The following is a 25,916-nucleotide window of genomic DNA, read 5'->3' on the forward strand; positions in this document are numbered from 1 at the left end:
AAACAGGATGAAATTTGTTAATAAATATTTACCATTTAAGAAGTGCAGTTTTGGTGGTCCCATTGCGCTATTTCTCGTTCCAGCCAGTGCACCACGACTGGTATATCAAAGGCCATGGTATGTACTACCCTGTCTGTGGGATGGTGCATATAAAAGATCCCTTGCTGCTAATCAAAAAGAGTAGCCCATGAAGTGGTGACAGCGAGTTTCCTCTCTCAATATATGTATGGTCCTTAACCATATGTCTGACGCCATATAACCGTAAATAAAATGTGTTGAGTGCGTCGTTAAATAAAACATTTCTTTCCTTCTTTCTTTCCTCTTACAAAATACCTATGCTAAATGTCTCAAACTTAATTCAGAAACAAGGATTGCATCATTACTCGTTACCCCTGCGTGTGCTGTAACCTCACCGTGGTGCAGGGGTGTAACATTCTCTTTGAGAATGGCCAATACAGCACAAATTGAAGTTTAGAGTAAAATTCGGTGTCCATAAAATTCTGTGATATTTGTATTTGTATTTTTGCACAGTTCTTTACACTGTTTTTGTTTAAACCTTGAATTTTTATATTGATGTTGATCATCACTTTATTTATTTGCATTACCATAGTTTGACACCCAATAGCTGATGTATTTTTCGTGCTGGAGTGTCGTTAAACATTCATTCATTCATTCATTCATTCATTACTCGTTACATGATGTCATCTGTGATCATTTTCTTTTTCTTTTCTTTCTTTCTTTGTTGTTTTAATATTTATTTTCCCCAGTCCATTCTGACATTCTGACCATGACAAGTTTGGGGAGCCTTGAATTCATGGCCTTAAATCAAAGTAATATAATTTATATACAAGTACATATATCTAATTGGTGAATATAATAATGTTATACAGTCATGTATAACAATTTAATACATACATGCATTTGTAATGTTTCTGTATAAATTAAAGATCAGTAAAAAACAAAACTAATTGCTATGACTCATACTTGTTGAATTGAGAGGACTGGGAAATATAGGAAAAGAAGAAAGAAGATATAATGGTTAAAACACATAATAATCAATTGATAAATAAATAAATAAATAAATAAAACAAATAAACAAATAAAATAAATAAATAAATACATAGGGGCATTTAATTGTATACTAGTACGAAACGAAAAAGACCTGGAATTCGAAACTTAATTTTAATCGTCGTGGGAATTTGTTGTTTTTTTAAATCGGTCATGTAAACTTCTATTATAAAACTGTCCTAAATGATGTTGTTACACATCAAATTACGTTGTGACGTCATTATGAATCAAAATGCGGCTGCATTTCTTATTTGGTTTCATTTGCAAAGGGAGCGAGTAAGCTTTAGCCGGTGTCGCGATGCAGTGTGGGATATCTGAAGTAAAAATGGCGTTTCGAACCCCTCTAGATTTTCTCTTTTTTACAGTTCACCAATTCCCACCCCCTGTTTCAGACCAAAAAAACCCACATTTTAATGCAGGATTTTCAGTAATATCTGTCTTGCCTTTATGAAGTAGAAAGGCGAAATATAGTTATTATTTTTCTGACAGTGGCAGTTTATGTTCATTTTTCATGAAGTATAAGTCCTAGATCATCAAACTTGGTTTGTAGTTGCACCTATGGAAGTGCATCACACTGCACTGGGGAAAAAAAGGTTATGATAGGTGAGATATTTATAGTCCGTCCCATTCTCCTACAAAAATATTTTTTGTAATTAATGTCAGTTTGGTTTGACTTAAGAAGAAAAGTAAAAGTGTTTTGGAAATAACAGTTTCTTTTCACTATTTTTGTGTGCAATTTAGAAAACAGCCTGCTCAGAAATAAATACTAAATGTTTGACATCCAATAGCTGATGATTAAGTTCTCCAGTGGTGTCATTAAACAAAACAAACTCTAACAATAGCCGATGATTAATTAACCAATGTGCTCTAGTGGTGTTGGTGAACAAAACAACCTTTACCTACAATGGCTGTTCAATCGGAAGTCTAGCGAGAACTTCTAAAACTTGACAATCTCTCGGTCCATCAACTTTAAGGGGCAGGACGTACCCCAGTGGTGAAGCGCTCGCTCGATGTGCGGTCGGTTTAAGACCAATCCCCGTCGGTGGGCCCATTGGGCTATTTCTTGTTCCAGCCAGTGCACCACGACTGGTACATCAAAGGCCGTGGTATGTACTATCCTGTCTGTGGGATGGTACATATAAAGATCCCTTGCTGCTAATCGAAAAGAATAGCCCATGAAGTGGCGACAGCGGGTTTCCTCACTCAATATCTGTGTGGTCCTTAACCATAATATGTCCGACGCCATATAACTGTAAATTAAAAAAATTGATTTCATCGTTAAATAAAACATTTCCTTTTTTTCTTTTGCTTAGAAATAAATACTTGTAGTAAATTCCATACTATAAAAAGGTGTTCTGTCTGGGACTGACTATAATCCTGGAGAATTCTTGTTCTAAAATTGAAATAGCCTTTATTGGAAAGGAAAACATATGTAATGTCATCTGATATTTCACTACAAGTTGGCAAAACAAATTGTCGGATCTTTAGTTTACATTATTTTCAAGTTAACCTTTAAGTTGTCTGTTTACTATATTTTCAGTCCTTATGAACAGGCCGTGCGTGACCTTGAGAATAATCAGTTTGAAGAAATCCTCGGCCTGTGTGCTGCGGAAATTGATCGGTCGGACAGTCCACACGCGGCCAAAGCGTTACTGCTGCGGGCAACATTCTCTATTCTCTGCGGTCTTGGAGACCAGGCACTGACCGATCTGTCCAACCTGCTACAGATGGATGGACTTGACCCAAAGGTATGCTATTAAAGATTAATGACAGGACTTTTCACATCATCTGTGGTATGTGCTATCCTGTCTGTGGGATGGTGCATTATAAAAGACGGACTTGACCCATAGCTATGCTATCAAATATTAACAACAGGACTTTCCACATCATCTGTGGTATGTGCTATCCTGTCTGTGGGATGATACATTATAAAAGACTGACTTGATCCAAAGGTATGCTATCAAAGATTAACGACAGGACTTTCCACATCATGCGTGGTATGTGCTATCCTGTCTGTGGGATGGTACATTATAAAAGACTGATTGATCCAAAGGTATGCTGTCAAAGATTAATGACAGGACTTTCCACATCATCTGTGGTATGTGCTATCCTGTCCGTGGGACGGTGCATATAAAAGATCCCTTGCTGCATTAGAAAAATGTAGCGGGTTTTCTCTAATGATTATACGAGTCGGAATTACCAAATGTTTGACATCCAATAGCCAATGATCAATAAATCAATGTGCTCTAGCGGTGTCCTTAAACAAAACAAACAAACAAATATATCATATACATTATAGTTGACCACATTGTGTTATGTTTTTTAGATTGTTGTGAATGCCTTGATCAAGCAGGGTACTCTGAATCTCCAGCGCAGTGAGGAATTGATGGCACTGGAGTGTTTCAGCAAAGCCGAGAAGGTGGACCCTAACAACGCAGACATCTTTCATCACCGTGGCATGGTCAGTATGCATAATTAGTGCTGTTACAATAGATGTGTTCACACGTACACAAGTTAAAACTGGTATAGCTAAAATAAAACACTTTTGGTTTGAAATGCTGAGCGTCCATTTGCACCATGACTGATATATCAGAGGCTGTGGTATGTGCTATCTTGTCTTTGGAATGGTGCATATATAAAAGATCACTTGCTATTAATGGAAAAAATGTAGCAGGTTTCCTCTCTAAGACTATATATGTTAAAAGCATACACTGGCGTTAAGCCCCTTCCCCATGTACAGTTTGTATGCAGGGAACATTTTGTTTTCAAAATCTTGATTAGCAATATTTCTGGTCAGTTAAAAATTGATTCTCAAAGACTGTTTGATGCTTTAAAAACGTGTAGCAATCTCTGAAACTTGTGTGGCGAAGGGGGCGAGACCAGTGGTAAAGCGCTCACTTGATGCGCGGTCAGTGTGGGATCGATCCCCGTTGGTGGGCTCATTGAACTATTTCTCATTCCAGCCAGTACACCACGACTGGTATATCAAAGGCCATGATATGTGCTATCCTGTCGGTGGGATGGTGCATATAAAAGATTCCATGCTGCTAATTGAAAAGAGTAAAGTTTGTTTTATTTAACAATGCCACTAGAGCACATTGATTTTTTATCTTATCATCGGCTATTGGACGTCAAACATATGGTCATTCTGACACTGGTTTTTAGAGGAAACCCTCTGTCACCACATAGGCTACTCTTTTATGACAGGCAGCAAGGGATTTTTTATTTGCGCTTCCCACAGGCAGGATAGCACAAACCATGGCCTTTGTTGAACCAGTTATGGATCACTGGTCGGTGCAAGTGGATTACACCTACCCATTGAGATTTGCGGAGCACTCACTCAGGGTTTGGAGTCGGTATCTGGATTAAAAATCCCATGCCTCGACTGGGATCCGAACCCAGTACCTACCAGCCTGTAGACCGATGGCCCAACCACGACACCACCGAGGCCGGTTTGAAAAGAGTAGCCCATGAAGTGGTGACAGTGGGTTTCCTTTCTTAGTATCTGTGTGGTCCTTAACCATATGTCTGACGCCATATAACCGTAAATAAAATGTGTTGAGTACGTCGATAAACAAAACATTTCCTTCCTTTTGTGGCGAATCATGACACAATATTGAATGAAATGTTCCCTGTATGCTCCTGAAAATTCTTATGAAGTACATATTTATTTTCAGCAATATCTTTTGCAAGAAAAGCCTGACTTAGCCATTGTCGACTTTGACAGAAGTATTTCCATTAGACCGGATTTCCCCACCTCTAATATCCAGAAGTGTTATGCAGGTATGTATCACCATCTTATGTAGTGAGGGCAAAAACATTTATCAACTGAAAGTATCCTACTGTAGTTCATGGATTTAACTGCTGTGAAACTGAATCGTCATAGACAAAAGCCTCTGTATCTGCTGTTCTTTACCATGGTGAAACGTTTCCTGTGATAGTGAGAAATACAGCACATTAAAATTATTATTTTTGTAAGCAGTGTTTTTAAGTCTGTATGTTGTTTGTCTTCAGGGCTAGATCAGGCAATCGCCAAATTCGCCAACTGCAAATTTTTAAAACAATTGGCGAATTTGTTTTTAATGTGGCGAAATAATTTTATGTAATCATTGATATTTTGTTACGAAATAACTGGATATCTGTAAAATTTGGAAGTTTAATAGATACATGTAATTTGGCAAAATTTTCTGCTGACCCAGAGCTGGCCCTACACACATGTACATATATCTACAATACTTAAATACCCACATTTAAGAATAGTAAGCTTCGTAAATTCATCAGAAGGCCTCAAGGGAGAATACTCTAGAACTAACGGAGCTACTTTAAATAAAGATATTTTTATTTTTTTATTTTATTATTATTAATTTTATTATTAATTTTATTATTATTAATAGTAGTAGTAGTAAATTATTATTATTATTATTAATATTATTATTAATTTTATTATTATTATTATTAAATTTTTAAAATATTTTATTAGTAGTAGTATTAGTATTATTAATTTTATTATTATTATTATTATTATTAATTTTATTATTAATATTATTATTATTATTATTATTACTGTTATCCTATCTTGCTTTTTGCAGTGCATCGACAAGCTGTATTAAAAGAAGATAGTGAACTGTTGCAAAAAGCTAGCTTGGCCTTCAAGGATATACTTCGTAGGTTTCCAAATTGCTCGGATGCCTATACCCTCTATGGTCAGGTATGCACTCCATAGAATTTCTTCAACAGATTTTAATTTATCAGTTAGGAGATGGGCCGTAGAACTACTGTGTAGTTGATAAATGGAACAATGCAATTTTAGAACACTATGTTTGCTGTTTGTGTACAAATTAAGTGAATTTACTGGCCAGATAAATAGAGAATAACACGTTACTGCCTTAAAGGGAAATTCCTGAGTTTGCTGCAATTTTTAAGATGCTATCCACTAACAGAGACTTTTTAACGATTGTAATTACATATCAAATATATTTTTCTGCATAATATATTAGTGGCTGTATATTAACCATGTTTCTGATCGTTCTAATATTTGTAATAGGTTAAATTTCATTTTATTTCCTAAAACATATTTTTTCGTACGTACGAAATTATTTGAAGACAAAATCCAGTTTGGGCTTCTTACAAACATTAAGACGACCAGAAACACATTAAATATACAGACACTGATATTCTAAACAAGAAAATGTATTTAATATGTAAGTTTAAACGTAGAAATATTGTATTAGTCAGAAACATCTTACAATGTAGCAAACTCAGGAATGTCCCTTTAAGATGTCGGCTTTATCCTGCGAATGTTAGAATGGCGAATACTGTAAGACTCTGCAGAGCAACATTCAACCTGAGCAGGATAAGAAAGAAAGAAAGAAGTGTTTTATTTAACGACGCACTCAACACATTTTATTTATGGTTATATGGCGTCAGACATATGGTTAAGGACCACACAGATTTTGAGAGGAAACCCGCTGTCGCCACTACATGGGCTACTCTTCCGATTAGCAGCAAGGGATGTTTTATTTGCGCTTCCCACAGGCAGGATAGCACAAACCATGGCCTTTGTTTAACCAGTTATGGATCATTGGTCAGTGCAAGTGGTTTACACCTACCCATTGAGCCTTGCGGAGCACTCACTCAGGGTTTGGAGTCGGTATCTGGATTAAAAATCCCATGCCTCGACTGGGATCCGAACCCAGTACCTACCAGCCTGTAGATCGATGGCCTGCCACGACGCCACCGAGGCCGGTCTGAGCAGGATAAAGCCGATATCTTAAGGCAGTAAACAGTTATTTATTTATCCTACAATCATTCAGGAATAGTCTGAAAATATTATTTATTCTATTTTTGTGTACGCAAATTGAGTATCGTCAACCTAGCAAGGATTTTGCAGTATGGTGTCATACAAGATACATGACGTCATTCTTTGTAAGAGGCTAGCTACATTCTGTCACATTCAAAGAGCGTCTCTAAACTAATTCATAAATAAATATTCAAGTTTTGTATTTACTGTACTACAACAAATTATTTAAACAGTATGTTACTTGAAAATCTAGTCTGAAATACTCGAGTTGAGTCGGGCTTATGTCACAGACAGGATAGCACATACCACGGCTTTTGATATACCAGTTGTGAAGCACTGTCTGGAATGAGAAATAGCCCAATGGATCCACCGACGGGGATCGATCCTAGATCGACCATGCATCAAGCTAACGCTTTACCACTGGGCTTTGTTCTGCCCCCTATGGGACAGACTACACATGTAGTATCATCTGTTTTACATAAGACTTGTCTGCATCACAGAGATGTCTGCGTGAACCTAGCTTGACAATGAAGAAGATGATAATCGGGTATATTTTCACATTGAAAATATTGTTGTTTAAGAAAGTTGTGCAAGTGTCTGTTTTTACGTACATGTAATATCTTACGAAAACAAGATTGGAATTTAATTTTTCAAACTGTTGATTCACAAGTAGTTTTGGGCGGGATGTAGCCCAGTGGTAAAGCGCTCGCTCGATGTGCAGTCGGTCTGGGATCGATCCCCCGTCGGTGGGTCTATTTGGGCTATTTCTCGTTCCAGCCAGTGCACCATGACTGGTATATCAAAGGACGTGGTATGTGCTGTCCTGTCTGTGGGATGGTGCATCTAAAAGATCCCTTGCTGTTAATCGAAAAGAGTAGCCCATGAAGTAGCGACAGTGGGTTTCCTCTCTCAATATTTATGTGGTCCTTAACCATATGTCTGACGCCATAATACCGTAAATAAAATGTGTTGAGTGCGTCGTTAAATAAAACATTTCCTTCCTTGCTTAACAACGAAGATGATAATCAGTTACATTTTCACGTTTAAAATATTGGCTTTTAAGAAAGTTGTGAAAGAAACTAAGTGTCTGTTTTTATGTACATTTAATATCTTTCAAAAACAAGATTGAGATTTAATATTTCAGTCCGTTGATTCACAAGTACTAATTATTAATAGTACTATTCACATAAAAGTGGTCATGCTCATTTTTTTAGTCTCTTGCTGACCAAGGCAGATTCGCAGAAGCAGATGATGTCTATTCTAAAGCAATGGAACTTGAACCAGATAACCCTAACACAAAAGTCCATCGAGGGTGAGTTTCCTCCCTTTTTGACTCGCTAGTCTATTCTGACAGTTTGTTTCAGATACTATTGTGAGCATTCTAGCATTTGATTTAAAATGTCCATTGCACAAACTTCAAAGAGTGTGCAAAAATATATCAAAACTTAGTAAAAAGTGAAATCGTTGACCCTGTGTTGAAAGACGTAGGCCTCCTATTTTCAAAGCCATCTTAGTGTTATGAAATCGTAAAACCACCATACTTTGTGACACCACTACAGCACATGCCATAATTATGTCATAGCTTATGATGGTTTTACGATTTCGTAGGCTAAGATTGCTATGAAAATATAGGCTTTGGATTTTTTTCTTCATAATTCTTGATTTTAACATTGCCAGGGAACTGGTTCTTGTTGTTTTTTTGTTTTTTGATGAAAACCCCAAAGTAATTCATTACTTTTCAAGACCGAGCAAAGATTATCAGTTACAAGTGCCTCTTAACAACAATTCCAGAAGTAACTACTGAACACTCCCTGAAGTGCTCAGACTAAGCACACAGCTAAAAGTTGATGGGGGAAGTGGCAGGTGTGTAGCATGAATAGCCACAACAGACAAGCACCTGTCACAGTGGGAGTGGTAATTCTCGTTCAGGTAAAGGGGAGACCTGCTGAAGTGGTCAGACCTAAGCCACAGATAGCCACAAGAGACAAGCAACTGTCACAGTGGGAGTGGTAATTCTCATTCAGGTAAAGGGGAGACATATGCCAGAAGTGGTCAGACTAAGCCCATGGCTCAAGCTGATGGGAAGTGTCAGGTGTGTGGCACAGATAGCCACAAGAGACAGGCACCTGTCGCGGTTGGAGAGACAAGGACTGGGTTGTGGAGGTGGACAGTGAAAGAAGTTGAAAGATAGATGGAGTTGCCAGATCAGGAAGAAACGAGATGAAATTTTAAGGAGTAAAAGGAAAGACAGTCTGCGATTTTGAGGCTCGCAAAAATCATGTAGGACTCGCTCTCTAGCTTGGCTAGCATACGAGCCCGCATGGCTCATAAAAATTATATGTACAAATTACATTGATTCTTTGAAAGGACACAGTCAACATGTAGAATCAAATGACACGGTCAACATATACATGTATCTCAAAATCCTGGGAAACCACAGCCTTGAATAGCGATCTTTTCCATAGTTTCATGCCAAGTGTTTATTGTATCTTCTGTTCTACTGGAGATGCACAGCAGGGCTCACTGGGTTTGTGGTGGGCTCTAAAGATTTGCACTTAAGTATTCAAACCAAAATTGCACACTGAAAGGGATAGTGGTTTAAAAAAAAAACCGAAAAAAACCTAAATCAGTTTTAATACAAGATCACTTTTATACCTGCTACAAATATTTAAAGGTAGGTTCCCCGTCAGTTAACCTACAGAAGGAAGATTTGTGCAGATTACATGACTTGAAATAAATACTGTGGGCCAAATTTACAAAGCCTGTTTTAGACTTACAGGCACGTAACTACATACATGTACATTTGCAATGCTTAAATTTTCAGCAAAAAGCATAACTGGTGTGTTTATTACAACAGTACAGCATTGCATATGAAAATCTTTATGCATGTGAATTGCCTGTTTTTTGTTTAAAACCACATTTTATTAAACAAAATCCCGATTTGAATAATATCTTCTTTCAGTTACAGTTGTTATCAGTATGTCGTTTGTCTGCATGCCTAATACTGATGACATAATATTTCTATTAGAAAATATCAGCGAAATACCCATTGCGTTATTTATGCCTCTTAGTATATCTACCGTCTGATCTCTGTGACCACTGTCTGATCTCTGTGACCACTCTGTGACCACTGTCTGGTCTCTGTGACCACTGTCTGATGTCTGTGACCACTGTCTGATCTTTGTGACCACTGTCTGATCTTTGTGACCACTGTCTGATCTCTGTGACCACTGATCTCTGTGACCACTGTCTGTGACCGCTGTCTGATCTCTGTGACCACTGTCTGTGACCGCTGTCTGATCTCTGTGACCACTGTCTGTGACTGCTGTCTGATCTCTGTGACCACTGTCTGTGACTGCTGTCTGATCTCTGTGACCACTGTCTGTGACCGCTGTCTGATCTCTGACCACTGTCTGATCTCTGTGACCACTGTCTGATCTCTGTGACCACCGTCTGATCTCTAACCACCGTCTGATCTCTGTGACCACTGTCTGATCTCTGTGACCACTCTTTGATCTCTGTGACCACTCTTTGATCTCTGTGACCACTGTCTGATCTCTGACCACTCTGTGACCACTCTCTGATCTTTGTGACCACTGTCTGATCTCTGTGACCACTGTTTGATCTCTGTGACCACTGTCTGATCTCTGTGACCACTGTCTGATCTCTGTGACCACTGTCTGATCTCTGTGACCACTCTCTGATCTCTGTGACCACTGTCTGATCTTTGTGACTACAGTCTGATCTGTGACCACTGTCCGATCTCTGTGACCACTCTCTGATCTCTGTGACTACTTTGTGACCACTGTCTGATCTCTGTGACCACTCTCTGACCACTGTCTGATCTCTGTGACCACTGTGATCTCTGTGACCACTGTCTGATCTCTGTGACCACTCTGACCACTGTCTGATCTCTGTGACCGCTGTCTGATCTCTGTGACCACTGTCTGTGACCGTTGTCTGATCTCTGTGACCACTGTCTGATCTCTCTGACCACTGTCTGATCTCTGTGACCACTGTCTGATCTCTGTGACCACTGTCTGTGACTGTTGTCTGATCTCTGTGACCACTCTCTGATCTCTCTGACCACTGTCTGATCTTTGTGACCACCGTCTGATCTCTGTGACCACCATCTGATCTCTGTGACCACCGTCTGATCTCTGTCTGTTTCAGTCTGCTTTATCTGCAATGGAAGCAGGACATGGCGGGTTGTCTCAAGTTGATCGAAGAAGCGATCGCGCTCGACCCAAAATGTGAATACGCGTACGAGATTCTCGGCACGCTCAACATACAGCTGTGAGTATCGTATATTGGATTAATTTTTGACAAAAACCACGTTGAGGGGGTACTACAGAGAATAATACATGAGTGGTCATTAGATACCATTTATCTCACAGCGAGTTGTTTTAAAATGTATCTAACGAGCGAAAGCATGTTTGATATGTTTTTAAGCAATGAGTTGTGAGATAAATGCTATCTAACGGACACGAATGTATTATTCTATTTCTTGCATATCCTCAAAAACCAGGTTTTAAGCCAATTTTAACATCTTTTTCGACTAAAAGTTATTTACAGTCGTTGCACTTGAAGTAACTTGATTGTCAGGTTAACTATACGTCAAAATGTAATCGATTTCCATTGTGTACTTTTCTCATCCAATGGGTGTGTAAGAAAGTAATTTATCCTAGTTGTTAACAATGTGCTTCAGACTTCCTTTAGATTTAAAGAAAATCACACTGTCCTGAATTTGTCACCATATAGTAACTTTTCTGACAGAACCTTTTTCCTTGCACACCCATTAGTGAGAAAATCGTTTATTTTTTTTTACAACTCCTACTAATAACACATAATTTATACGTGTGATAACAGTTAAGACAAATGACTGGCTGCTCCTAGGTGATGACCAGGTCGCCAATGCTATATCATGCAATGAAAAAAAAGCATGGTTAAAATTGACTGCTCTGACATATAAGTTAACCTGAAATTGATTTGCTTGTGATGCATAAGTTAACTACGTGTACATGTATAACCGCTAGGGATGCAAATATCTTTCAGCTGGAAAAAACATTTAAAATTATCTTACAACTTGTTTAAAAAGTATCCAACTTGCTTTGCTCATTAAATACGTTTTAAAGCAACTCGTACGATAAAAGCCATCTTACAGTCACTCAATGTAGTCTAATCTCTATTTATCAATTAAAAGGTGGGTTTTAAAGCAACTCGTACGGTAAAAGGCATCTTACAGTCACTCAATGTAGTCTGTTCTCTATTTATCAATTAAAAGGTGGGTTTTAAAGCAACTCGTACGGTAAAAGGCATCTTACAGTCACTCAATGTAGTCTGTTCTCTATTTATCAATTAAAAGGTGGGTTTTAAAGCAACTCGTACGGTAAAAGGCATCTTACAGTCACTCAATGTAGTCTGTTCTCTATTTATCAATTAAAAGGTGGGTTTTAAAGCAACTCGTACGGTAAAAGGCATCTTACAGTCACTCAATGTAGTCTGTTCTCTATTTATCAATTAAAAGGTGGGTTTAAAAGCAACTCGTACGATAAAAGGCATCTTACAGTCACTCAATGTAGTCTGTTCTCTATTTATCAATTAAAAGGTGGGTTTTAAAGCAACTCGTACGGTAAAAGGCATCTTACAGTCACTCAATGTAGTCTGTTCTCTATCAATTAAAAGGTGGGTTTTAAAGCAACTCGTACGGTAAAAGGCATCTTACAGTCACTCAATGTAGTCTGTTCTCTATTTATCAATTAAAAGGTGGGTTTTAAAGCAAGTCGTACGGTAAAAGGCATCTTACAGTCACTCAATGTAGTCTGTTCTCTATTTATCAATTAAAAGGTGGGTTTTAAAGCAACTCGTACGGTAAAAGGCATCTTACAGTCACTCAATGTAGTCTGTTCTCTATTTATCAATTAAAAGGTGGGTTTTAAAGCAACTCGTACGGTAAAAGGCATCTTACAGTCACTCAATGTAGTCTGTTCTCTATTTATCAATTAAAAGGTGGGTTTTAAAGCAACTCGTACGGTAAAAGGCATCTTACAGTCACTCAATGTAGTCTGTTCTCTATTTATCAATTAAAAGGTGGGTTTTAAAGCAACTCGTACGGTAAAAGGCATCTTACAGTCACTCAATGTAGTCTGTTTCTGTATTTATCAATTAAAAGGTGGGTTTTAAAGCAAGTCGTACGATAAAAGACATCTGACAGTCACTCAATGTAGTCTATTCTCTATTTATCAATTAAAAGGTGGGTTTTAAAGCAAGTCGTACGATAAAAGACATCTGACAGTCACTCAATGTAGTCTATTCTCTATTTATCAATTAAAAGGGTGGGTTTTTTAAAACGCCACAAACATGTAACACAGAGACAAAGACATTTTTTTTTTTTTGGACATTACAAACATGGATGATGATGAGATGAATGGTGAATCCACAATATTTCCATTTCGGTATGTTACTACTTGACAAGGCCATGCTTCACGCTTGCTGTCAGTTGAATATCTAATGTTTTTGGACATTACAAACATGGATGATGATGAGATGAATGGTGAATCCACAATATTTCCATTTCGGTATGTTACTACTTGACAAGGCCATGCTTCGCGCTTGCTGTCAGTTGAATATCTAATGTTTTTGGACATTACAAACATGGATGATGATGAGATGAATGGTGAAGCCACAATATTTCCATTTCGGTATGTGACTACTTGACAAGGCCATGCTTCGCGCTTGCTGTCAGTTGAATATCTAATGTTTTTGGACATTACAAACATGGATGATGATGAGATGAATGGTGAATCCACAATATTTCCATTTCGGTATGTGACTACTTGACAAGGCCATGCTCCATGCTTGCTGTCAGTTGAATATCTAATGTTTTTGGACATTACAAACATGGATGATGATGAGATGAATGGTGAAGCCACAATATTTCCATTTCGGTATGTGACTACTTGACAAGGCCATGCTCTGCGCTTGCTGTCAGTTGAATATCTAATGTTTTTGGACATTACAAACATGGATGATGATGAGATGAATGGTGAATCCACAATATTTCCATTTCGGTATGTTACTACTTGACAAGGCCATGCTTCGCGCTTGCTGTCAGTTGAATATCTAATGTTTTTGGACATTACAAACATGGATGATGATGAGATGAATGGTGAATCCACAATATTTCCATTTCGGTATGTTACTACTTGACAAGGCCATGCTTCGCGCTTGCTGTCAGTTGAATATCTAATGTTTTTGGACATTACAAACATGGATGATGATGAGATGAATGGTGAAGCCACAATATTTCCCTTTCGGTATGTGACTACTTGACAAGGCCATGCTTCGCGCTTGCTGTCAGTTGAATATCTAATGTTTTTGGACATTACAAACATGGATGATGATGAGATGAATGGTGAAGCCACAATATTTCCATTTCGGTATGTGACTACTTGACAAGGCCATGCTCCGTGCTTGCTGTCAGTTGAATATCTAATGTTTTTGGACATTACAAACATGGATGATGATGAGATGAATGGTGAAGCCACAATATTTCCATTTCGGTATGTGACTACTTGACAAGGCCATGCTCCGCGCTTGCTGTCAGTTGAATATCTAATGTTTTTGGACATTACAAACATGGATGATGATGAGATGAATGGTGAATCCACAATATTTCCATTTTGGTATGTGACTACTTGACAAGGCCATGCTTCGCGCTTGCTGTCAGTTGAATATCTAATGTTTTTGGACATTACAAACATGGATGATGATGAGATGAATGGTGAAGCCACAATATTTCCATTTCGGTATGTGACTACTTGACAAGGCCATGCTCCGCGCTTGCTGTCAGTTGAATATCTAATGTTTTTGGACATTACAAACATGGATGATGATGAGATGAATGGTGAAGCCACAATATTTCCATTTCGGTATGTGACTACTTGACAAGGCCATGCTTCGCGCTTGCTGTCAGTTGAATATCTAATGTTTTTGGACGTTACAAACATGGATGATGATGAGATGAATGGTGAATCCACAATATTTCCATTTCGGTATGTTACTACTTGACAAGGCCATGCTCCGCGCTTGCTGTCAGTTGAATATCTAATGTTTTTGGACATTACAAACATGGATGATGATGAGATGAATGGTGAAGCCACAATATTTCCATTTCGGTGTGTGACTACTTGACAAGGTCATGCTCCGCGCTTGCTGTCAGTTGAATATCTAATGTTTTTGGACATTACAAACATGGATGATGATGAGATGAATGGTGAATCCACAATATTTCCATTTCGGTATGTTACTACTTGACAAGGCCATGCTTCGCGCTTGCTGTCAGTTGAATATCTAATGTTTTTGGACATTACAAACATGGATGATGATGAGATGAATGGTGAAGCCACAATATTTCCATTTCGGTATGTTACTACTTGACAAGGCCATGCTTCGCGCTTGCTGTCAGTTGAATATCTAATGTTTTTGGACATTACAAACATGGATGATGATGAGATGAATGGTGAAGCCACAATATTTCCATTTCGGTATGTGACTACTTGACAAGGCCATGCTCCGCGCTTGCTGTCAGTTGAATATCTAATGTTTTTGGACATTACAAACATGGATGATGATGAGATGAATGGTGAATCCACAATATTTCCATTTCGGTATGTTACTACTTGACAAGGCCATGCTTCGCGCTTGCTGTCAGTTGAATATCTAATGTTTTTGGACATTACAAACATGGATGATGATGAGATGAATGGTGAAGCCACAATATTTCCATTTCGGTATGTTACTACTTGACAAGGCCATGCTCCGCGCTTGCTGTCAGTTGAATATCTAATGTTTTTGCAGGACTTCTAGCCATGGGATCAGTGATTAACAAAATTTACTAGTCACAATTAAATATTCGCTAGTCCTACTTTACTTTAGTTAATACAATTTTACTAAATAAAAATAATAATCAGATATGCCTCCTAAATAGGGAGATAGAGCTTAAAACCATCAACACTGGATGTTGAGGTGGGGTCAGGATATTCATATTTACAAAATAGACAACTACAACATTTGACAGGGGTTTTTTTCACCAGCTGTCGGGCATGGCAATAGTAGTTATTGACTAGCCCAACATTGAATATCACTAGCCATGGGAGTGGGGTTACCATAATCTAGAAGCCCCGTCATGCATCGCAATAGTAGTTATTTACTAGCCCAACACTGAACATCACTAGCCATGGGAGTGAGGCTACCATAATCTACAAGCCCTGTCTGGCATGGCAATAGTAGTTATTTACTAGCTCAACATTGAATATCACTAGCCATGGGAGTGGGGTTACCATAATCTAGAAGCCCTGTCTGGCATGGCAATAGTAGTTATTTACTAGCTCAACATTGAATATCAGTAGCCATGGGAGTGGGGCTACCATAATCTAGAAGCCCTGTCTGGCATGGCAATAGTAGTTATTTACTAGCTCAACATTGAATATCACTAGCCATGGGAGTGGGACTACCATAATCTAGAAGCCCTGTCATGCATGGCAATAGTAGTTATTTACTAGCCTAACACTGAATATCACTAGCCATGGAAGTGGGGCTACCATAATCTAGAAGCCCTGTCTGGCATGGCAATAGTAGTTATTTACTAGCTCAACATTGAATATCACTAGCCATGGGAGTGGGGCTACCATAATCTAGAAGCCCCGTCATGCATGGCAATAGTAGTTATTTACTAGCTCAACATTGAATATCACTAGCCATGGGAGTGGGGCTACCATAATCTAGAAGCCCTGTCTGGCATGGCAATAGTAGTTATTTACTAGCTCAACATTGAATATCACTAGCCATGGGAGTGGGGCTACCATAATCTAGAAGCCCTGTCTGGCATGGCAATAGTAGTTATTTACTAGCTTAACATTGAATATCACTAGCCATGGGAGTGGGGCTATCATAATCTAGAAGCCCTGTCTGGCATGGCAATAGTAGTTATTTACTAGCCCAACATTGAATATCACTAGCCATGGGAGTGGGGCTACCACGATCTAGAAGCCCTGTCTGGCATGACAATAGTAGTTATTTACTAGCCCAACATTGAATATCACTAGCCATGGGAGTGGGGCTACCATAATCTAGAAGCCCTGTCTGGCATGACAATAGTAGTTATTTACTAGCCCAACATTGAATATCACTAGCCATGGGAGTGGGGCTACCATAATCTAGAAGCCCTGTCTGGCATGACAATAGTAGTTATTTACTAGCTCAACACTGAATATCACTAGCCATGGGAGTGGGGCTACCATAATCTAGAAGCTCTGTCGGGCATGGCAATAGTAGTTATTTACTAGCTCAACACTGAATATCACTAGCCATGGGAGTGGGGCTACCATAATCTAGAAGCTCTGTCGGGCATGGCAATAGTAGTTATTTACTAGCTCAACACTGAATATCACTAGCCATGGGAGTGGGGCTACCATAATCTAGAAGCTCTGTCTGGCATGGCAATAGTAGTTATTGGCTAGCCCAACATTGAATATCACTAGCCATGGGAGTGGGGCTACCATAATCTAGAAGCTCTGTCTGGCATGGCAATAGTAGTTATTGACTAGCCCAACATTGAATATCACTAGCCATGGGAGTGGGGCTACCATAATCTAGAAGCTCTGTCTGGCATGGCAATAGTAGTTATTGACTAGCCCAACATTGAATATCACTAGCCATGGGAGTGGGGCTACCATAATCTAGAAGCCCTGTCTGGCATGGCAATAGTAGTTATTTACTAGCTCAACATTGAATATCACTAGCCATGGGAGTGGGGTTACCATAATCTAGAAGCCCTGTCTGGCATGGCAATAGTAGTTATTGACTAGCCCAACATTGAATATCACTAGCCATGGGAGTGGGGCTACCATAATCTAGAAGCCCTGTCTGGCATGTCAATAGTAGTTATTTACTAGCTCAACATTGAATATCACTAGCCATGGGAGTGGGGTTACCATAATCTAGAAGCCCCGTCATGCATCGCAATAGTAGTTATTTACTAGCCCAACACTGAACATCACTAGCCATGGGAGTGAGGCTACCATAATCTACAAGCCCTGTCTGGCATGGCAATAGTAGTTATTTACTAGCTCAACATTGAATATCACTAGCCATGGGAGTGGGGTTACCATAATCTAGAAGCCCTGTCTGGCATGGCAATAGTAGTTATTTACTAGCTCAACATTGAATATCAGTAGCCATGGGAGTGGGGCTACCATAATCTAGAAGCCCTGTCTGGCATGGCAATAGTAGTTATTTACTAGCTCAACATTGAATATCACTAGCCATGGGAGTGGGACTACCATAATCTAGAAGCCCTGTCATGCATGGCAATAGTAGTTATTTACTAGCCTAACACTGAATATCACTAGCCATGGAAGTGGGGCTACCATAATCTAGAAGCCCTGTCTGGCATGGCAATAGTAGTTATTTACTAGCTCAACATTGAATATCACTAGCCATGGGAGTGGGGCTACCATAATCTAGAAGCCCCGTCATGCATGGCAATAGTAGTTATTTACTAGCTCAACATTGAATATCACTAGCCATGGGAGTGGGGCTACCATAATCTAGAAGCCCTGTCTGGCATGGCAATAGTAGTTATTTACTAGCTCAACATTGAATATCACTAGCCATGGGAGTGGGGCTACCATAATCTAGAAGCCCTGTCTGGCATGGCAATAGTAGTTATTTACTAGCTTAACATTGAATATCACTAGCCATGGGAGTGGGGCTATCATAATCTAGAAGCCCTGTCTGGCATGGCAATAGTAGTTATTTACTAGCCCAACATTGAATATCACTAGCCATGGGAGTGGGGCTACCACGATCTAGAAGCCCTGTCTGGCATGACAATAGTAGTTATTTACTAGCCCAACATTGAATATCACTAGCCATGGGAGTGGGGCTACCATAATCTAGAAGCCCTGTCTGGCATGACAATAGTAGTTATTTACTAGCCCAACATTGAATATCTCTAGCCATGGGAGTGGGGCTACCATAATCTAGAAGCCCTGTCTGGCATGACAATAGTAGTTATTTACTAGCTCAACACTGAATATCACTAGCCATGGGAGTGGGGCTACCATAATCTAGAAGCTCTGTCGGGCATGGCAATAGTAGTTATTTACTAGCTCAACACTGAATATCACTAGCCATGGGAGTGGGGCTACCATAATCTAGAAGCCCTGTCTGGCATGACAATAGTAGTTATTTACTAGCTCAACACTGAATATCACTAGCCATGGGAGTGGGGCTACCATAATCTAGAAGCTCTGTCGGGCATGGCAATAGTAGTTATTTACTAGCTCAACACTGAATATCACTAGCCATGGGAGTGGGGCTACCATAATCTAGAAGCCCTGTCTGGCATGGCAATAGTAGTTATTTACTAGCTCAACACTGAATATCACTAGCCATGGGAGTGGGGCTACCATAATCTAGAAGCCCTGTCTGGCATGTCAATAGTAGTTATTTACTAGCTCAACATTGAATATCACTAGCCATGGGAGTGGGGTTACCATAATCTAGAAGCCCCGTCATGCATCGCAATAGTAGTTATTTACTAGCCCAACACTGAACATCACTAGCCATGGGAGTGAGGCTACCATAATCTACAAGCCCTGTCTGGCATGGCAATAGTAGTTATTTACTAGCTCAACATTGAATATCACTAGCCATGGGAGTGGGGTTACCATAATCTAGAAGCCCTGTCTGGCATGGCAATAGTAGTTATTTACTAGCTCAACATTGAATATCAGTAGCCATGGGAGTGGGGCTACCATAATCTAGAAGCCCTGTCTGGCATGGCAATAGTAGTTATTTACTAGCTCAACATTGAATATCACTAGCCATGGGAGTGGGACTACCATAATCTAGAAGCCCTGTCATGCATGGCAATAGTAGTTATTTACTAGCCTAACACTGAATATCACTAGCCATGGAAGTGGGGCTACCATAATCTAGAAGCCCTGTCTGGCATGGCAATAGTAGTTATTTACTAGCTCAACATTGAATATCACTAGCCATGGGAGTGGGGCTACCATAATCTAGAAGCCCCGTCATGCATGGCAATAGTAGTTATTTACTAGCTCAACATTGAATATCACTAGCCATGGTAGTGGGGCTACCATAATCTAGAAGCCCTGTCTGGCATGGCAATAGTAGTTATTTACTAGCTCAACATTGAATATCACTAGCCATGGGAGTGGGGCTACCATAATCTAGAAGCCCTGTCTGGCATGACAATAGTAGTTATTTACTAGCTCAACATTGAATATCACTAGCCATGGGAGTGGGGCTACCATAATCTAGAAGCTCTGTCGGGCATGGCAATAGTAGTTATTTACTAGCTCAACACTAAATATCATAGCCATAGGAGTGGGGCTACCATAATCTAGAAGCTCTGTCGGGCATGGCAATAGTAGTTATTTACTAGCTCAACAATGAATATCACTAGCCATGGGAGTGGGGCTACCATAATCTAGAAGCCCTGATTTTAGTTCATTCATGCCAGAGTTTCATTTACTGCATGTATTTATTTACTATTTCAGAGGCAAAATGGATGAAGCGCTGACCAACTTCAAACAGGCGGTAGAATTTTCAAAGTCGGAATCGGAAATGTGTCATCTGCTGTCGATGGTTGACGCGGCAACCGTTCAGATCCGCGTGGCTAATCGACTGGGACTCACCGTTCCAACGCATAATAACCTCTAATTATAGTGAATTATTATCTAATTATAGAACTCCAACAGCTGTGAAACTTCACCGATAAGTTCGAGTAAACACCCATTGATTGTACACTTTCTGGGTTTGAGATAATCAAAACAACGATGATACAAATACATGGCTCACACTGGAACAAGTTTTGGTTGAGCCAGTTTTGAGAAATGAAGAGTATTTCCTTTTGAAAATCATGAAAATGTGCAGTCGCCAGTTGCGAATTTTAAACACAATTGGCGAATTTTATTTTAATTTTGCGAAAGAATTGCATCTAATAATTTGTTGAAAATATCTGTGGGTTTCTGCAATTTTTGGCATTTTAATAGATAATTTGGCGAAATTTTCTACACAGCCAGAGCTAGCCCTAATTTGTTTAAATTTGAGGAATGCTTGATTACCTAAAGTCAAAATTATGTAGCCATTTTGTATGAGAATTAGTGCAGTTGGCTAATTTGGCAATGGACAGGGTGAACTGTGAATTAAGTACTGGGCTCTTGGGCTAGGTTGGAAATTGCACGCTGAATATATGAAGATCTCAAATTTGGCAAATGTAGAGGGCCTGGGCCATGGCCCAATTTCACAAAACATCATAAGCCTAGTTTTGCATGTAAACGTAAATCTACGATAAACCACAATTCTTATTGCTATTATTGTTCAACAAATGTAGTTAGAAGAACATATATTTAATTTTCTTTTGTCTTTAAAATACTCCAGCTTCCATAATGATGTAATTTTCTGCTTGAATTTGATGCCAAACACGTGTAAATGCATGACTGGTATAACTGCTACTAGCAGACGTTAACTTGTGATGTTTAGTGAAATGGGTTCATGCCATTTTGGCTTAGACTGGTGGAGATTTTTTGAGGCCATTGCGCCCAGACGACAGGGTAAGAAGGCAAACTTTAACCAGTATCTTAAAGGCATATTGTCACAGACCACTGACCTATTTAATGGTCTAACAAAGTATTACCTGAACAAAAATAATTTGATTTGTCCCTAAATGTACTTTATTCAACCATCTTTATAACCACCATACTCCATTTATTAATGAAATTTTGTAAAAAAAATAACTGAATTATGGCAATGGTCCATAATTCAAAAACTAAAATTGCCGAGAGGGATGACATGGATTTCACTCCATCATGGTTCAGTTACGGTGATGCGATAGCTAGATTTGGTTTCCAACAATTAATGTAATTTTCATTTATTATCCATTTTTAGAGAAATAAGGTCAATAAATCTGTGGCAGTATACCTTTAATGTCTTAATATAACACAACGGCACATATTAAAAATAAAGAAGTGTGTATGTCTCCCCTGTTTTCATATTAAAACAACTTTCAGTAATCATGTTCAAGTATGATGACCAAATTAGTAGAATGCAAAATAAGGCATGGCCAGTTTCGAAGTAAGACGGTTTTAAAAAATAAAATCTGTTTGAGCATATGGTTATAGTCTGTCCATACAAGTTATTTATTTCTGAGCCGATTGATTTGTAAATTGCACACAACAATAGTATTGTTTTGTTATTTCCAAAACACTTAAACCTTTCTTCATACGTCAAACCAAAATTAAATTATTTAAAAAAAAATTTTTTTTATACAATGATGGGACATACTATACATGTAGGTGACATGGCCGCTGTTAAATTCGAGCACTGGATATGTGATTGTTTTGATTGTCTCAAATGTTAGAAGCCTACAGTCAGTTCAGTATTACCGTATTAGTTAGCATGGTTGTGTAATGGAAGTTCGTGGGGAGTTATTTAGAGACGTAAAAGTTTTACAGTTGATGGACCAAGAGATTGTCAAGTTTTAGAAGTTCTCGCTAGGCTTCTGATTGAAAGGTTTTTTTGTTCACCAACACCACTAGAGCACATGGATTAATTAATCATCGGCTATTGTTAAAGTTTGTTTTGTTTAACGACACCACTAGAGCACTTAATCATCGGCTATTGGATGTCGAACATTTAGTAATTATGACTCGTAGTCATCAGAGGAAAGCCGCTACATGTTTCTGTTAGCAGCAAGGCATCTTTTATATGCACTTTTATATAACACAGACAGAAAGCACATACCATGACCGTTACCCAGTGGTGCACTGGTTGGATTGAGAAAAAAACAGCAATCAGTTTAATCGATCCACTGTGGTGATTCGATCCTGCAACACCAGCACCTCAGATGAGCACTCGACAGACTGAGATAAATTCAGTCCCCATAGTAAGTTAGACCCAGTGGTAAAGCACTTGCTTGATGCATGATCGGCTTAGAATTGATCCCCATCAGTAGACCCATTGGGCTATTTCTTGTTCCAGCCAGTGCTACACAGCTAGTGTAACAAAAGGCATGGTATGTATTATCCTGTCTGGGATGCTGTATATAAAAGATCCTTTGCTACTAATAGCGTGGTCGGTCTGAGATCGATCCCAGTCGGTGGGCCCATTGAGCTATTTATCGCTAAAGCCAGTGCACCAGGACTGGCATACCAAAGGCCAAGGTATGTGCTATCCTGTCTGATGCATATAAAACATACCTTGCTACCAGGGCTCGAAACGGCCTGTGGCCAGGTCGCCAAATGCGACCAATGTCCTGTTTGGGCAACTTAAATATTAAAATAATGGCGTTAGTCGCCCAAATAATATTATCTTCTTTAGAGATATAACACATGAGCCACTATTAATATTTGTATTCCACATTAAAATCATACTTGTGGTTCACTTACCATAATTTGCTAACATGCATTATTATTTTTTGGGCCACTATATTTGTTTGGCGAATTTCGAACCCTGCTTGCTACTTATAAAAAAAAATGTAGTGGATTTCTTCTCTAAGACTATGTAAAAATTACCAAATGTTTGACATCCAATTTGCCGATGATTAATAAATCAATATGCTCAAGTGGTGTCGTTAAGCAAAACAAACTTAACTGACATCCAATTTGCCGATGATTAATAAATCAATATGCTCTAGTGGTGTCGCTAAGCAAAACAAACTTTTAACTTTTTGTTAAGTATATGCAGGTCTTGCTTTTAGCCTGTGTGTTCTGTATGTCAGTGAGTCATAATCTGGGCCTATATTTTCAAAGCTACCATAGTGCTATAATATCGTAAAATCATCTTAGGCTATGACGTCACTATGGCATGTGTCATCGTGACGTCATAGTCTGCAATGGTTCTAGCTTTGAAAATTTGTAGCCTGAATTCAGATTAGTATCGTAAATAGTAGATGTGCCGACATCCCTCATACAAGCTGATTAAACATATAAAGAGTTAATTTCCAAATGGCGATATACACTTAATTAAAAAAACATTTGAGTTAGCAGTGAAGGCATATATATATATGTATATATATTTTAAAATATATACACAAGAATAGAAGTATTCTCCCTCACTGCTGTGATTTAGCTAACACTGCATTTTTTTATGTTACCCAGATTGGCAATAGCATCCATCATAAATCGAATTATGGTGCATTTAGACAGGAAAATTAATTTGTATCATCGATTCTACATGCTTAACTACATGTATTAATAATGTCCTTGAGAGTACAGTGTAAGGGCTATTTTCGGTACACAAAAAAAATTATGCATACAAAAAAAAAAATCCAGTCTATGGTTATTAATAACAAAATGTGGCCGGGACGTAGCCCAGTGGACAGCGGGTTTCCTTTCTCAACATCTGTGTTGTCCTTAACCATATGTCTGACGCAATATAAGCGTAAATAAAATGTGTTGAGTGCATCGTTAAATAAAAACATTTCCTTCCTTGCACCAAAATATCCTCATTTTACTCCATTATATACATATTTGTAAGGAGAATCTTAAGGTGTTCTGTTAAAACAGGTGACTGCTTTATAGAATACTTCATCACATTTGATTGTTTTTAGCTCTATGCATTTTTTTTTCCATTTTTGTATGACATTTGGAGGTATTAAAAATAATACGGGTGTTTGCCCACCCTCTTTATCTCAGTCGTGTGTGATCATTTATTCTTCATTGGCCTTGGTGGTGTAGTGCTTAAGGAATCAGACTTAAGGCTGGTAGGTACTGGGTTCGTATCCCAGGTACCGGCTTCTGGGCAGAGCGAGTTGTTATGACTCTTGTGTAAGGCCACTACACCAATTTCGGTTTTACTAACAGCTAACAACTAACCCATTGTCTTGGACAGACAGCTCAGACAGATGAAGTGTGAACCCATGATATCGTTCTTGAACCGTATTTGGATATAAACACAGAAAAAAGTTTAAATGAAATGCCATAATTAAAATTGAATTTTTTTTTTCTTTCTTTCTGTAATCAATAATATCATCTCTGAATCAATACTGTAGCCAGGATTATAGATTGGGGGGGGGGGGGGGGGGGCAACCCACACTGTATGATTTAATACAGTAAAAAAAAAAATATATATATGTATATGTGTGTGTGTATGTATGTATATATATATATATATGTGTGTGTGTATATATATGTATATGTATATATATATATATATATATATATATATATATATGTGTATATATATAATGTGTGTGTGTGTATATATATATGTGTGTGTGTGTGTGTGTGTGTATATATATATATATATATATATATATGTGTGTGTATATATATAATTGTGTGTGTGTGTGTGTGTATATATATATATATATATATATATATATATATGTGTGTGTGCATGTATGTGTGTGTGTGTGTGTGTGTATAGGTCCGATGGAGGGCCCTTGGCCCACATTGCTCCCATTGCTCTAAATAAGATATAATTTCTAACTGATATTTCCACGACTCTGTTTTTTTATCGGTCTGTGAATTTATTACAATGTTTGAATGTTGTGTACACATAATGTTTGCTGCTGGTGTATTGTCTGTTTCTTTTATTGATGAAATTAGAATTGTACATGGAAATATTTACAGCCTACAACAGAGGTGCAGACGTTCCACCACAGTCTGCTCATACATCCATTTGCCAATCTGTCTGCTCAATACAGGTGCGGATCCAGCATTTTCTGAGGGGAGTGGGGGATGTTATATACCTAACTACTTAAATGTAAGCTGTATATTTGCAGTGCATACACTGAAAATAAATGGAAAAAATATATATATATATATTGCAGTGAGACTCACTCAGTGTGTGTGTGTGTGTGGGGGGGGGGGGGGGTCCAGATCCCATAGACCCCCACCTGGATCTACGCCTGCAATATCTCCACAACTAGGTATTCGTATGGGTATGTCATCAAAGTTGTTAAAAAATAAAACTCAAAAAAAAAAAAAAAAAAAAAAAAAAAACCCCCATT

General features: G+C 38.5%; 1 protein-coding gene across 1 annotated transcript in view; it reads left to right on the plus strand.

The window, feature by feature from the left end:
• The window catches only part of LOC121386482 (mitochondrial import receptor subunit TOM70-like), a 37,345-nt gene extending 15,682 nt beyond the window's left edge, over positions 1 to 21,663 (plus strand). Inside the window, exons 6-12 of the mRNA XM_041517397.1 lie at positions 2,609 to 2,816; positions 3,395 to 3,529; positions 4,746 to 4,851; positions 5,658 to 5,776; positions 8,083 to 8,180; positions 11,042 to 11,164; positions 20,461 to 21,663. Of these exons, the coding sequence (XP_041373331.1) occupies positions 2,609 to 2,816; positions 3,395 to 3,529; positions 4,746 to 4,851; positions 5,658 to 5,776; positions 8,083 to 8,180; positions 11,042 to 11,164; positions 20,461 to 20,623 (952 nt within the window). The 3' untranslated portion in view covers positions 20,624 to 21,663. The remainder of the gene's footprint in view (positions 1 to 2,608; positions 2,817 to 3,394; positions 3,530 to 4,745; positions 4,852 to 5,657; positions 5,777 to 8,082; positions 8,181 to 11,041; positions 11,165 to 20,460) is intronic.
• Positions 21,664 to 25,916: the final 4,253 nt, after the last annotated feature.

Source organism: Gigantopelta aegis, chromosome 12, assembly GCF_016097555.1.
Source record: "Gigantopelta aegis isolate Gae_Host chromosome 12, Gae_host_genome, whole genome shotgun sequence".
NCBI lineage: Eukaryota > Metazoa > Mollusca > Gastropoda > Neomphalida > Peltospiridae > Gigantopelta > Gigantopelta aegis.